Source organism: Heterodontus francisci, chromosome 13 (assembly GCF_036365525.1).
Source record: "Heterodontus francisci isolate sHetFra1 chromosome 13, sHetFra1.hap1, whole genome shotgun sequence".
Taxonomy (NCBI): domain Eukaryota; kingdom Metazoa; phylum Chordata; class Chondrichthyes; order Heterodontiformes; family Heterodontidae; genus Heterodontus; species Heterodontus francisci.
Genome location: NC_090383.1, coordinates 108,887,309 through 108,903,376, shown reverse-complemented (window position 1 = coordinate 108,903,376; position 16,068 = coordinate 108,887,309). Strand labels below are relative to the sequence as shown.

The 16,068-nt window shown below is 44.2% G+C and overlaps 1 protein-coding gene across 7 annotated transcripts in view; it reads left to right on the top strand.

The window, feature by feature from the left end:
• Positions 1-16,068, top strand: part of akt3a (v-akt murine thymoma viral oncogene homolog 3a) — a 538,604-nt gene that overhangs the window by 422,263 nt on the left and 100,273 nt on the right. For 5 of the 7 annotated variants that reach the window (XR_010976283.1, XM_068045394.1, XM_068045393.1 and 2 more), the window contains one exon: positions 1,545-1,673. The exons of the other annotated variants lie outside the window; for them this stretch is intronic. Coding sequence is in view for 4 of the 5 variants with exons in the window: in XM_068045394.1 (XP_067901495.1) it covers positions 1,545-1,673 (129 nt within the window). In the remaining variant the exon portion in view is untranslated. The remainder of the gene's footprint in view (positions 1-1,544; positions 1,674-16,068) is intronic. 7 annotated transcript variants of the gene reach the window in all.

The following is a 16,068-nucleotide window of genomic DNA, read 5'->3' as shown; positions in this document are numbered from 1 at the left end:
ATGCATATTTTCTAATGGGATGGGTTGAAGTGGTTTTCTGGTTGTCAAGAGAAAATCATAACATATAATGATTTATTAGATATGACCACATTTCAATTTGTGTAGTGTATTGAAAATTGAGGAATCTCAAATTAGAATTTTATGACATCAGTCTAAACTTCTTTAAACAAAAGAAAGGAATATTATTTATTTATGAAATGTAATTTCTTATGGATTGTTGCACTCAGAAATGAAGTCCTTGCCCATCCTGAAGAAAACATGTAGTTTTTCCTATAACCCTTCAAGAGGGCATGGTCTCCCTCTATGTTATGCTGCTTCAATTATATAATTGACAGAAAACATCCCTGTGCAGCTCCTTTAGATACAGCAGGGGCACAACTTCAAAACAGCTTAAGAGTTGTACAATGCCAGGAAGTCATGTTAGAGCCTGTGCAAACCATGTCCCTTCTTGTGTTCCTCCAACTCTGACCTCTTATGCTTCTCTTACTCCCATCGCCCCAACATTGTCAGCTGTGCCTTTCGCTGTATGCTCAGGAATTATCTCCCTAAACCTCTGTGCCTTTCTAATTCTCCCCCTTTCTTTCTCCCTCCTTAAAACCAACATGTTTAACCGAACTTTTAGTCACCCCTCCTAATATCTTTTTCATTGGCTCGGTACCCATTTTTGTCTGATTACACTGCTTGTGAAGTGTCTTTGGATGTTTTTCTGTGTTAAAGGTGCTCTGCAAATGGAAGCTGCTGTTGTATTCTGACTCTTCTAACTGTCTCTAGGTGACCAGAATAAGAGCCAGTTGGGAAATGGGATTTCAAACCTATTAGATGATTAAATAATCTGTCATTGATGAAACTTGGTCACATGGACATTTTAGAGTCTATTAAAATGTAATTTTTGCCATTTGTCCTTGGGGAGGGGAGGGCAATGAAACTGCAAAAAATAACGCTTTATGTTAGTATTTTTTGTTCAACGTACTCCTCCATTTTATAGAAGAAAATATTAGCTCAAGAAATAATTATCTTTGTTCCCTTGCTCACATGAATTCTCAGGCATGGTCTCCTTCTGTGTTAGGCTGCTTCAATTATGTAATTGACAGAAAATATCCCTGTGCAGCTCCTTTAGATGCAGGAGGGGCACAACTTCAAAACAGCCTGAGAGCTGTCCAACGCCAGGAAGTCATGTTAGAGTCTGTGCAAACCGCGTCCCTTTCCTGTAGTGTGACTTCTTGGGGTTTTACAACTCTTAGGCCAGTTTAAAGTCACACTGCCTGCTTTTCTAAGTTGCAGGGCACTTTCCATTGGTTTCGCCACCAAAATAGTAATGCAAAGAAGAAAACACAACTTTAGGTTCTCCATTCATGCAATAAGAAAATTGATATTTTTAAAAGAGTTATCAATATTTTTATGCAACTGTTACTTTCTTCTATAAGATGCAGTGTTCAGAATAAAATGTACTCCTCCTAGATCCCATCTCCCATTGTTCTAGGTTCTGACTGCATTTGGTATTGCTTATTATTGAAAATTAGTTTTCAAATGAATCTTTTTTGTAGCTGGAGAATTTAATGTTAGACAAAGATGGTCACATCAAAATCACAGATTTTGGACTTTGCAAAGAAGGAATTACAGATGCTGCTACCATGAAGACATTTTGTGGTACACCAGAATACTTGGCTCCAGAGGTAGGATCATTATAATTAAAGTCACTAGATCTTCCCATCCTGATTTGTGGAGTTCTGCTGCATTATGTTTTCATGCTGATATCCTAGCAGAGGCCAGAGATGAAATACTGAAGGAAGACTGCTAAAATGATTTCAGAATGTTAAATTTTATGAATATTAACGTCATGAAAAGATGTTTGGCTAATCTATTATCTTTTGTTTGCCAAACATATGACACAGTGGCATAAATCTTATTGTAGTGTCATTACCTCACTTACTTGTGACATTATATTGAAGAAAATGATCTAAAACTCTACACAGTGACAAAATCCCTTTTAAAACTATGCATTTACAAAGTAACTTTGCTGTAATTATTGTTTTTGATTAAGCTAATTTTTAATTCTCAATTTTCCAAATACAGAACTGAAGAAAGTTGTCCCATTAAGAGGGAACAGTGAAATACTGGTTTTCACAATAAGATGTTTCTTGTTAGAGATGTGAATGACCCTTTAGAGATGAAAATAATAATTATGGCTGCTTCAGACATCTACTACTTGCTTCGAATTGCAGTCAGAGCTGCATTCTGAAATCAGTTCTGAGGGGCTTTTAGGAACACTTACTAAATTACATTTTGCTTTAGCATTTAGAGTGGTTTGCTTTAACTATTGAGAAAAGGAATCAAGTAGCCCTAATTTTGATATATTTAATTTTTATCTTTTTGAGTCTTTCCATTAACACTAATAAAATGAGCATTTTCTATCCCCTATTTTCAAAAATTAATTCGCCCTTTTTGGTTACTAGTTGTTTATATATGGAATTGGAGTAGATTTATGCAATGTACATACCTAGTTTCCTTTAAGGAATAGTAAAATCCAGAAATAACTCTCCTGGCACATTTTGATTTTGTTACAGGTTATTATATGTGTTCTGATTAACAAAAGCTAGTGGTCGCAAAGTTTGTTGTCTGATGTAAATGATAACATAAAGTTTTAGAAATTGCATATTAAAGGTAGTCCTTTGAAACATTATCAGTGATTTGCTAAAAAGAATTGAGACACAGGTTCATATCTGAAAATATCAATGTGGTAAATTTAGATCTAGGCTGTACTGAGTAAAAGGACAGATACCCACAAGAGATCGGGGGTGGTAAACAGTACTCAGGGCTAATCAAGTTTACTCTTTCACACCTTCTAATGGCTGGTTGCAAAGTGCCAGTGGCAGAGGACTGGAAGCAAGTTGCGTTCATGGTCAGTACATGATGCATGGCTGGGACAGACTTCTAAAGAAAAGCAAAATGGAGAAAATACAAACAGACTTGCTTGCATTTAGTTCAGTGCATCTGTGATAAATGTTTTACAGATTTTATGAAATTCCAATTAATTCACAGTCTAAACCTATGAAACTAATGCTACCTTTATGTGTAGTATGTCAAAACGGTCCGTGGTATAAGACATTAAATTTGAGTCAGGCATCAGTGATACTGAAGTAACAACTAGTGTAGAATATTGTTTAAATCATGAATAGTTTTGAGATAGATTTTTTTTTACAGTGTAAACTGAGGTGAGTAATTTTCATTCTGTACATTCCAATTACATATGAGAGGCTTAAAAAACTAAAAACTGCTTTTTACTAATTCAAAGTAGAGAGTGCATTTTGTGTTTTTTTTAAAAAAACTTCAAACATGTGAAAATAAGTTTAAAGATGCCTAACACTCAATGATGCCAACAAATAACTTAAGTGCTGGGTTGTATTTGCATCATGATGTGTTCTCACAAAAAGTGGATGCTAAATAATGGCAGATGGTAACAGATGGGAAGGGTGGTACAGGTAGTTGTGAAACCCAGTAAAATGCTCTACAGAGCTGTTGTAAAATAGTAAAAACCCTCTTGTTGCCAGCATATATTCTATTTTGATTGAAAGCAGGATGCACCAAAGACTGTAAATTGTGAAATGTTTATCAATGGCTCTTTGGAAGGAATGCCCTGATGGTGAGCCAAGCAATTAACTTTATCCTTCACTATTTTCTACCATGTCTAAAAATGAGGTTAAAATTAAATGTCCAGATTTGCTCCAACAATCATCACTATTGCACTCTTCTTCCTTTTATCCAATGAAAGTAACAAAACAATCCTAATCATTTACAGTTTTCACAGGAAAAAGAGGGGAGAGAAGAAAAATGTTTAGAATCTCTTCTTCTTTGGCCTCCTTGTCTTGAGAGACAATGGGTAAGCGCCTGGAGGTGGTCAGTGGTTTGTGAAGCAGCGCCAGGAGTGGCTATAAAGGCCAATTCTAGAGAGACAGACTCTTCCACAGACTTGCAGATAAAATTGGTTGTCAGGGCTGTTACACAGTTGGCTCTCCCCTTGCGCTTCTGTTTTTTTTCCTGCCAACAGCTAAGTCTCTTCGACTTGCCGCTCTTTAGCCCCGCCTTTATGGCTGTCCGCCAGCTCTGGCGATCACTGGCAACTGACTCCCACGACTTGTGATCAGTGTCACAGGACTTCATGTCACGTTTACAGACGTCTTTAAAGTGGAGACATGGATGGCTGGTGGGTCTGATACCAGTGACGAACTCGCTGTACAATGTGTCCGTGGGGATCCTGCCATCTTCCATGCGGCACACATGGCCAAGCCATCTCAAGCGCTGCTGGCTCAGTAGTGTGTATATGCTGGGGATGTTGGCTGCCTCGAGGACTTCTGCGTTGGAGATACGGTCTTGCCACCTGATGCTAAGGAGTCTCCGGAGGCAGCGAAGATGGAATGAATTGAGACGTCGCTCTTGGCTGACTTACGTTGTCCAGGCCTCGTTGCCGGAGAGCAAGCTACTGAGGACACAGGCTTGATACACTTGGACTTTTGTATTCCGTGTCAGTGCACCATTTTCCCACACTCTCTTGCCCAGTCTGGACATGGCAGCGATGCCTTCCCCATGCACTTGTTGATTTCTGCATCGAGAGACAGGTTACTGGTGATAGTTGAGCCTAAGTAGGTGAACTCTTGAACCACTTCCAGAGCGTGGTCACCGATATTGATGGATGGAGCATTTTTGACCTCCTGTCCCATGATGTTCGTTTTCTTGAGGCTGATGGTTAGGCCAAATTCGTTGCAGGCAGCCGCAATCCTGTTGCTGAGTCTCTGCAGACACTCTTCAGTGTGGGATGTTAATGCAGCATCGTCAGCAAAGAGGAGTTCCCTGATGAGGACCTTCCATACTTTGGTCTTCGCTCTTAGATGGGCAAGGTTGAACAACCTGCCATCTGATCTTGTGTGGAGGAAAATTCCTTCTTCTGAAGACTTGAACGCTTGTGAGAGCAGCAGGGAGAAGAAGATCCCAAACAGTGTATGTGCTAGAATGCAGCCCTGTTTCACACCACTCAGGATAGAAAAGGGGTCTGATGAGGCACCGCTATGCTGAATTGTGCCTTTCATATTGTCATGGAATGAGGTGATGATACTTAGTAGCTTTGGTGGACATCCGATCTTTGCTAATAGTCTGAAGAGACCACGTCTGCTGACAGCTCAAAGGCTTTGGTGAGATCTATGAAAGCAACGTAGAGGAGCATCTGTTGTTCACGGCATTTCTCCTGTAGCTGGTGAAGGGAGAACCGCATGTTAATGGTGGATCTCTCTGCTCAAAAGCCACACTGTGCCTCGGGATAGACACGCTCAGCCAGCTTCTGGAGTCTGTTTAAAACTACTCGGGCGAAGACTTTCCCCACTATGCTGAGCAGGGAGATTCCACGGTAGTTGTTGCAGTCACCGCGATCGCCCTTGTTCTTATCGAGGGTGATGATATTGGCATGTCCTGTGGTACTGCTCCCTCATCCCAGCACAGGCAAAGCAGTTCGTGGAGTGCTGAGAGTATAGCAGGCTTGGCACTCTTGATTGTTTCAGGGGTAATGCCGTCCCTCCCAGGGGCTAGAGAATCAATAGCATCACCGAGTTCTGATTTTGTTGGCTGTTCGTCCAGCTCATCCATGACTGGCAGAGACTGGGCTGCATTGAGGGCAGTCTCAGTGGCAACATTTTTCGTGGAGTACAGTTCTAAGTAGTGCTCCACACAGCGGTCCATTTGCTGGCATTGGTCAGTGATCGTTTCCCCGGATTTAGACTTGAAGGGAGCGATCTTCCTGATGGTTGGCCCAAAAGCTCTCTTAATGCCATCATACATTCCTCTGATGTTTCCAGTGTCAGAGGCCAGCTGAATACGACTGCATAGGTGTTGCCAGTAGTCATTTGCGCAGTGCCTGGCTGTTCTTTGTGCAGCGCTTCTGGCTACTTAAAGTGCTACGGATGTTAACTTGCTGGGGGCTTTCTTGTAGTTCAACAGTGCAATGCTCTTAGCGGCTATGACAGGTTCCAGCTCTTCAAAGTGAGATTGAAACCAGTCTGCATTCTGCTTCTCACGTTTGTCATAGGTGGTCATTGCTGAGTCATAGATGGTGTCTCTGATGTGGACCCACGTGGTCTCTGCATCCCCTGTAGGAGTGTTTTGAAGGGCTTTTTCAAGTGAATTTAGAAACTTATGTAACAGCTGTGGATAAGAAATTCTGTTCGTGTTGATGTGCAGGCGGCCCTTCTGCTTGGAGTGATGCAGCTTCTTTAGTTTGAGTCTAACCTTGCTGCACACCAGGGAGTGGTTGGTGTCACAGTCAGCACTGTAGAATCTGTGTGTGGTTTGAACGCTGTTTAAAGAGGCTTGCCTTGTGATGATGAGGTCCAGCTGGTGCCAACAACATGATCTTGGGTGCCTCCATGAAACTTGGTGACAGGGTTTAGTATGAAAGAACGAGTTGGTGATGCAGAGGTTGTGATAGGTACACAACCCCAGCAGTCTCTGTCCATTCTCATTCTTCCTTCCAATGCCATAGCGCCCAAGGCAGGAGGGCCATGAGTCATGGTCGGCCCCAACCCTGGCATTAAAGTCCCCCAGCAGGAACAAGTGATCAGTATTGGGGATGCTACTAATGATATTATGGAGTTCCTCGGAGAACTGGTCTTTAACTTCAGGTGGGGAGCAGAGTGTTGGAGTATAGATGCTGAGTTAGGTGCACTGGACCAGAGGCAGTGAATTAGAATTAGAACATTACAGCGCAGTACAGGCCCTTCGGCCCTCGATGTTGCGCCGACCTGTGAAACCATCTGACCTACACTATTCCATTTTCATCCATGTGTCTATCCAATGTCCACTTAAATGCCCTTAAAGTTGGCGAATCTACTACTGCTGCAGGCAGGGCGTTCCACGCCCTTACTACTCTCTGAGTAAAGAAACTACCTCTCACATCTGTCCTATATCTATCACCCCTCAACTTGAAGCTATGTCCCCTCGTGTTTGCCATCACCATCCGAGGAAAAGGACGCTCACTATCCACCCTATCTAACCCTCTGATTATCTTATATGTCTCTATTAAGTCACCTCTCCTCCTCCTTCTCTCCAACGAAAACAACCTCAAGTCCCTCAGCCTTTCCTCGTAAGACCTTCCCTCCATACCAGGCAACATCCTAGTAAATCTCCTCTGCACCCTTTCCATAGCTTCCACATCCTTCCTATAATGCGGTGACCAGAACTGCACGCAATACTCCAGGTGCGGTCTCACCAGAGTTTTGTACAGCTGCAGCATGACCTCGTGGCTCCGAAACTCGACCCCCCTACTAATAAAAGCTAACACACCATATGCCTTCTTAACAGCCCTATTAACCTGGTTAGCAACCTTCAGGGATTTATGCACCTGGACACCAAGATCTCTCTGTTCATCTACAGTACCAAGAATCCTCCCATTAGCCCAGTACTCTGCATTCCTGTTACTCCTTCCAAAGTGAATCACCTCACACTTTTCCGCATTAAACTCCATTTGCCATCTCTCAGCCCAGCTCTGCAGCCTATCTATGTCTCTCTCGACCCGACAACATCCTTCGGCACTATCCACAACTCCACCGACCTTAGTGTCATCCGCAAATTTACTAACCCACCCTTCTACACCCTCTTCCAGGTCATTTATAAAAATGACAAACAGCAGTGGCCCCAAAACAGATCCTTGCGGTACACCACTAGTAACTAAACTCCAGGATGAACATTTGCCATCAACCACCACCCTCTGTCTTCTTTCAGCTAGCCAATTTCTGATCCAAAGCTCTAAATCACCTTCAACCCCATACTTGCGTATTTTCTGCAATAGCCTACCGTGGGGAACCTTATCAAACGCCTTACTGAAATCCATATACACCACATCCACTGCTTTACCCTCATCCACCTGTTTGGTCACCTTCTTGAAAAACTCAATAAGGTTTGTGAGGCACGACCTACCCGTCACAAAACCGTGCTGACTATCTCTAATGTACTTATTCTTTTCAAGATGATTATAAATCCTGTCTCTTATAACCTTTTCCAACATTTTACCCGCAACCGAAGTAAGGCTCACAGGTCTATAATTACCAGGGCTGTCTCTACTCCCCTTCTTGAACAAGGGGACAACATTTGCAATCCTCCAGTCTTCCGGCACTATTCCTGTCGACAATGACGACATAAAGATCAAGGACAAAGGCTCTGCAATCTCCTCCCTAGCTTCCCAGAGAATCCTAGGATAAATCCCATCTGGCCCAGGGGACTTATCTATTTTCACACTTTCCAAAATTGCTAACACCTCCTCCTTGTGAACCTCAATTCCATCTAGCCTCGTAGCCTGAATCTCAGTATTCTCAACAACATTTTCTTTCTCTACAGTAAATACTGACGCAAAATATTCATTTAACACTTCCCCTATCTCCTCTGATTCCACACACAACTTCCCACTACTATCCTTGATTGGCCCTAATCTAACTCTAGTCATTCTTTTATTCCTGATATACCTATAGAAAGCCTTAGGGTTTTCCCTGATCCGATCCACCAATGACTTCTCGTGTCCTCTCCTTGCTCTTCTTAGCTCTCCCTTTAGATCCTTCCTGGCTAGCTTGTAACTCTCAAGCGCCCTAACTGAGCCTTCACGTCTCATCCTAACATAAGCCTTCTTCTTCCTCTTGACAAGCGCTTCAACTTCTTTAGTAAACCACGGCTCCCTCGCACGACAACTTCCTCCCTGCCTCACAGGTACATACTTATCAAGGACACGCAGTAGCTGCTCCTTGAATAAGCTCCACATTTCGATTGTTCCCATCCCCTGCAGTTTCCTTCCCCATCCTACGCATCCTAAATCTTGCCTAATCACATCATAATTTCCTTTCCCCCAGTTATAATTCTTGCCCTGCGGTATATACCTGTCCCTGCCCATCGCTAAGGTAAACCTAACCGAATTGTGATCACTATCACCAAAGTGCTCACCTACATCTAAATCTAACACCTGGCCGGGTTCATTTCCCAGTACCAAATCCAATGTGGCATCGCCCCTGGTTGGCCTGTCTACATACTGTGTCAGAAAACCCTCCTGCACACACTGGACAAAAACTGACCCATCTAAAGTACTCGAACTATAGTATTTCCAGTCGATATTTGGAAAGTTAAAGTCCCCCATAACAACTACCCTGTTACTCTCAGTCGGAGGGACAGTATGCCATTTGAAGGTGGCTCTATAATGCTGAGCAAAGAGTTTCTGATGGCGAAGCCTACTCCGACCACTCCCTGGTGTGCAGCAAGGTTAGACTCAAACCAAAGAAGCTGCAACACTCCAAGCAGAATCTAGAGGTTAGAAATTCTACAGTATCTACAATTTATGAAATATTTATCTCTAATTTGTTCAAAAGCAGGTATATAACCTGGCCAAATGTGGTGGGAGTGAAACAGTTTGTAACTATCTGTATAGTCGTTCATGCAGTTGGTCATAACCAAGCTAACTATAGACACCACGTAATTGTGTTTTACCTGTGCCAGTTTCTGCAGCTGACTATTCATTGTCGTTGTTCATTCAGGTTTTTCATTTGTAAGAGTGTTAGCAGGTAAGAGGGGAGACAAGCATGTGAGTGAGCAGAGCACGTTCAAAAAAAAGTCATACCGTGGGCGACATTTTAAGAATCCGCCGCCGAAGTAGGCAGCGGACGTAAAAAAATGTGGACTGCCTGCACGGGCACTATGTCATGGAGCTGGTGTGATTTCAAACACAGCGGCTCATTTGCATGACCGCAGCGCCCGCCCCCTGCAATGATGTGGAGGGGGCAGACGAGCCATCACCAGCAACGGCGTCTGGCACCAATGCGCAGGTGCCGGCGCCATTTTTATGAGCTTACAGCCCTCAAAGGACATTTAAAAATTAAAGGACCAGGTAAGTTAAATTTACACAAAACAGAATTAAATGACTTTCAGATGCATTTCTCGCCCCCCGCCACCCCACCCCACCCCCCCCCCCCCATGGCATTTCCAGACATCCATGCCCTTGTCCCCCCAGAATTACAATATTGTGAATTTGACCCTCCCCGCCCCCCCCCCAAAGGTTCGGCAACTTTGCCGTTTACCGCTTCCCATCACCACACCCCCCGACCAATCTGCATTGTTACCCCACTCCCCCCGCACCGCACAGAGAAAAATCCTCCTCCCCGCCCCCCCACAAGTTTCGCGTCATGTTTCCCCGAACGGGGATTCGAATGCACGGCATTGTCGGCCGCCCGAATGAAGATCGGTGTGGCGATTAAGGAGGTGACGGGACCCTCATTAAATCAGGTATGTAAATAAGTTTACATATTGAAATGGGGGTCCCATCGCTGCCACGCGGCCTTGCCGCCGAGATCACCACGGGCCTGCCGCCATTGGGGTCGGTGGCAGGCTTACGCTTCACCGATCTTTGTTGTTCCCCTGTCACTGTTCCTGACGGCAGAGGGGCTTTAAAATCCAGCCCCTAGAGTTTAATTAGTTAGCAGATACAAAGGGTTGTGTCTTGGGAAGACATTGCTTTCGATGTTTATCTCGGTTCAGTTGAAATCTAGCTAAAAAGATAGCTAATTTTTATTTTTGCATTGCCATAAAAGTCAAAGTAAGTTTCATTTGTTTTGTGATAATCTTGAGGGATTATTTCTTTTAATCATGTATTTGTTTCACAGGTGAGCCTTTTTATTGATGCTAGTTTCTTTTTTCTTTTGGGCCTCCTTATCTCGAGAGACAATGGATACGCGCCTGGAGGTGGTCAGTGGTTTGTGAAGCAGCGCCTGGAGTGGCTATAAAGGCCAATTCTGGAGTGACAGGCTCTTCCACAGGTGCTGCAGAGAAATTTGTTTGTTGGGGCTGTTGCACAGTTGGCTCTCCCCTTGCGCCTCTGTCTTTTTTCCTGCCAACTACTAAGTCTCTTCGACTCGCCACAATTTAGCCCTGTCTTTATGGCTGCCCGCCAGCTCTGGCGAATGCTGGCAACTGACTCCCACGACTTGTGATCAATGTCACACGATTTCATGTCACGTTTGCAGACGTCTTTATAACGGAGACATGGACGGCCGGTGGGTCTGATACCAGTGGCGAGCTCGCTGTACAATGTGTCTTTGGGGATCCTGCCATCTTCCATGCGGCTCACATGGCCAAGCCATCTCAAGCGCCGCTGACTCAGTAGTGTGTATAAGCTGGGGGTGTTGGCCGCTTCAAGGACTTCTGTGTTGGAGATATAGTCCTGCCACCTGATGCCAAGTATTCTCCGAAGGCAGCGAAGATGGAATGAATTGAGACGTCGCTCTTGGCTGGCATACGTTGTCCAGGCCTCGCTGCCGTAGAGCAAGGTACTGAGGACACAGGCCTGATACACTCGGACTTTTGTGTTCCGTGTCAGTGCGCCATTTTCCCACACTCTCTTGGCCAGTCTGGACATAGCAGTGGAAGCCTTACCCATGCGCTTGTTGATTTCTGCATCTAGAGACAGGTTACTGGTGATAGTTGAGCCTAGGTAGGTGAACTCTTGAACCACTTCCAGAGCGTGGTCGCCAATATTGATGGATGGAGCATTTCTGACATCCTGCCCCATGATGTTCGTTTTCTTGAGGCTGATGGTTAGGCCAAATTCATTGCAGGCAGACGCAAACCTGTCGATGAGACTCTGCAGGCATTCTTCAGTGTGAGATGTTAAAGCAGCATCGTCAGCAAAGAGGAGTTCTCTGATGAGGACTTTCCGTACTTTGGACTTCGCTCTTAGACGGGCAAGGTTGAACAACCTGCCCCCTGATCTTGTGTGGAGGAAAATTCCTTCTTCAGAGGATTTGAACGCATGTGAAAGCAGCAGGGAGAAGAAAATCCCAAAAAGTGTGGGTGCGAGAACACAGCCCTGTTTCACACCACTCAGGATAGGAAAGGGCTCTGATGAGGAGTCACCATGTTGAATTGTGCCTTTCATATTGTCATGGAATGAGGTGATGATACTTAGTAGCTTTGGTGGACATCCGATCTTTTCTAGTAGTCTGAAGAGACCACGTCTGCTGACGAGGTCAAAGGCTTTGGTGAGATCAATGAAAGCAATGTAGAGGGGCATCTGTTGTTCACGGCAGTACAATAACATTAACAAAAGCAGCATAGCTGTAGCTCCTTTTTTACATAGTCTTACAAGTGCTCTTCCTTAATGATGTAAATGATAACATAAAATTTTAGAAGTTGCATATTTAAACTAGTCCTTTGACACAATATCAGTGATTGACTAAAAAAGAAGCAAGATGCAGGTTCATACCTGAAAATATCAGTGTGGTGAATTCATATCTAAGCTGTGCCAAGTAAATGGACAGATAACCCACAAGAAGTCGGGGGTGGAAAACAGTACACAGGGCTAATCAAGTCTATCCTTTCACACCTTCTAATGGCTGGTTGCAAAGTGACATTGGTGGAGAACTGGAAGTAGGTCAGTAAATAATACATGGCTGGGGCAGACTTCAGCGAATTGATAGATGGTCTAGAAGAGTAGTCCGGGGATGGTGATCATCATTAATTTTTTTCACTGTCTAGTGGAGAATTGTGTGGTCTTTGCTCAACTCCTTCCCACAGTAATTCAGGACATCACTGGCTCATCATTATGCCACTTTTTAAAACAAAATGTATCGAGTGATTTAAGTTTCAAGAAACCTTATTTCAGAAAATATTCACAAAGAATAATAATTAAGACATAATTGTATAAAAATATTATTTGTTGTAGTTACCCAACATTGTTAAAGATAAAGCGTAAAGGTTTTCCAAAAACTGTAATTTGATATCTGAATCTAATGGCTCAGTTCGAAGCATGTCAACTCAGTAAGAATGCAAATAACTATTATTGCTAAAATTGCTTTTTTTTAATTCCTTGTTTTTTAATGTGAAAAGAGAAACTGGTGTTTTGAACATTGTTGAGGGTTGTTGCAAGGTATTGTAACTCTACTGCAACTGCTCACTGAATGTTGTCCTTATACCAGTATATGATTTTATTTGGACTTCAAAGCTGACTTTGATTTGGTTGATCATTCATTAATAGGGAATTCTTGGTAGTATGGCATATACCAGAAAATTATTACTTGGATTCCAAAGCTCCTAGATAGTGCCCAATGTGTCATTGTAAAGAGCAGGGTATAAATGACCAGTTAAATCTGTATCACCCCTTTAGCTGTTAGTGTTGATGAGCTTTCTTTATTTTTTTTCAAAGACAAATGTCTGAAAAATTAGGAAAAAACTGAAAAAATAATGGCCCAAAGTTTGCAGTAAAGCAAGAGCACTCACTGCTGACCTCAGTGAAAGCCTCGCTGAGAGATCTAGTGATCTCTGTGGTTAGAACTGTTTCTAGTGGTTAATGGGGACACCCAGCATGGAGCTGTATTGATGTCATCAAGCTGTCCAAGCAGCCAATCAGATTAAAGAATTCTCTTAGACAGCCAACCAGGTAACTTAAACCCCTAAAATCAAATCACTTTTTAAGAATTTTACATATAGCACGATAAAGATTAGGACGTACACATAGGGATAAAGTAAACGGTAAAATATCATGAATTTTTTAACATTTTATTTTAGAAAATTTAGCCACTAAACATAATGGAGACATTTAACAGCACTCCACATATATAAAGTTTTTTTTTTCAGGGCCAGATCTGTTCAGCAATTGTTATTATTTAGATCGCTGTTAAAAACTCAGTAACACCTGATTGAGCAAGTTTTATTTTTTATGGAGTTTCCAACAGCAATATTAGAGCAGAAAAGGGGACGTTCTTGCCACATCAGCTGATTTTCACTGGTTGCTTGCTCTGGGGCGGTGGGGTTGGGGGGGTGGTGGTGGGGGAGTCCACAGCACAGCCTGTGGTGGAGCAGTGAGTGACAGACCACAACTTCAGGATTTCTGCATTAATCTGCACGTGCGCTCAATTCTGAAGTTGAGGTAAGTTTCAGAGGGGTAAACAGAAAATCTGAGCCAAAATCTTATCCACTGTGATGAATTGGATTTTGTCTGGGTTGCATTAGCTAGTTATTATTAACTTGTATTTCTGTAATATTGGAGTTAGCTTATAAAGGCTTAACTCTGAAGGTTGCATCTCAACAAAAGAATAGCAATGTGAAAGTTCATTTAGGTCACATTTGTTTAAAGGTGTTAATTGGATATATAGAGCTAGCTCTTTGTCTGTGCCCTCAAGTGTGCAATGTTCTGACTTCTTAATCAAGTCAGACACTCCAGGCCGGTCATCCTAGGCGGTGACTTCAACTGCATCATCGATGCAGCTGGACGATCCGGCAGAGATGACAGCAAACTGGACGCTACGTCCAGATTCCTAATAGAAACAGTAAAAGATGCCAAACTGCACGACGTCTTCAGCAAACCTGCAGACGGAGCGCAGCGTAGATACACCTGGTCAAGATCGGGCGGATCTGCCCGTTCCTGGATTGACTTCCTGTTTGTGTCCCGTGCTGTCACGGTCAGATCCACCGACGTCAAGTCGGTGTTATTCTCCGACCATTGCCTCTTACTGGCCGACTGTCGCTTACAGGACGACCAGCGGGTTGGCAGGGGGATATGGAAGCTCAATGCTACACTGTTAACCCCAGAGAACGTTGAGGAACTCAAAAGGGATTACAAAGGTTGGAGAACCGTGAAACCCCTCTTTAAGTCTCCAGTTCACTGGTGGGAAGCGGTCAAGGAGAACATCAAGAGGTTCTTTATCCTCAAAGGTGTTCAGAGGGTGAGAGAGAGACAGAGGGAAATGTCCCGACTCCAGAAAAGTATGCAAAATCTGCTCCGGCTGCAGTCGATGGGGGTCGAGGTCAAGGAGGATCTCCAAGAGGTGAAGAGCCAGCAGGCCTCGCTGTTTGCCATGGAGGCCTCCAAGATCATCTTCCGGTCCAGAGTCCGCTCCATCGAGCAGGATGAGACGTGCTCGGGTTACTTCTTCCAAAAGGTACACAGAGAGAGCTCTGTTATCAGCAGCCTGAAGGAAGAGGATGGCTCGGTAACGTCTTCGCAGTCCGACATACTAAGGATCAGCAAATCCTTTTATGCTGGGCTGTATGACGCGAAGCCCACAGACAGCAGAGCCTCCCAGTCCTTCCTGTCAACTATCACAGAGGTCTTAGATGACAGCACAAGGGAGAGACTGGACAAGCCGCTAACTCTGGATGAGCTGACAAAGGCCGTCAAGTCCGTTGAGACGAGTAAAACTCCCGGAAGCGATGGCTTACCGGTTGAGTTGTATTCGGCCTGTGGGACTGGGCCGGCCCGGACCTGCTGGAAGTAGGCTTCTGGCTGGCAGCATGTCAGAATCCATGAGGAAATGCATCATCACCCTCTTCTACAAGCGGAAGGGGGAGAGGGCAGAAATCAGAAATTGGAGGCCCATCTCTGCTTAATGTTGATTACAAGATTCTGTCCAAAGTCATAGCCAGTAGAGTCATGTCTGCTCTGGAGTTGGTGATCTACCCTGATCAGACCTGTACTGTACCCGGCAGGAAGATCTCCGATAGTCTCGCGCTACTCAGGGATACGATCGCCTGTGTATGGGACAGGAGGGTGGACCTGCCTCACCAGCCTGGACCAGGAGAAGGCTTTTGACAGGATATCGCGCACCTACATGATGGACGTGCTTTCCAAAATGGGGTTTGGGGAGGGAATCTGCAATTGGATCAAATTGCTCTACACAAACATCAGTAGCGCAGTCTCAATCAATGGATGGGAATCAGAAAGTTTCCCGATCCAATCTGGAGTCAGACAGGGCTGTCCTCTCTCCCCTGTCTTGTTTGTTTGCTGTATTGAACCCTTTGCTGAGTCTATTAGGAAGGTTGCGAGCATAAGAGAGGTGACAATCCCAGGCAGTGGAGGCACTGAGGTTAAAACCTCCCTGTACATGGATGACATCGCCGTCTTCTGCTCTGACCCGCTGTCTGTGCGCAGACTGATGAGCATCTGCGACCAGTTCGAACCGGCCTCGGGAGCCAAAGTTAACTACGGCAAGGCGGCACAGTGGCGCAGTGGTTAGCACCACAGACTCACAGCTCCAGCGACCCGGGTTCAATTCTGGGTACTGC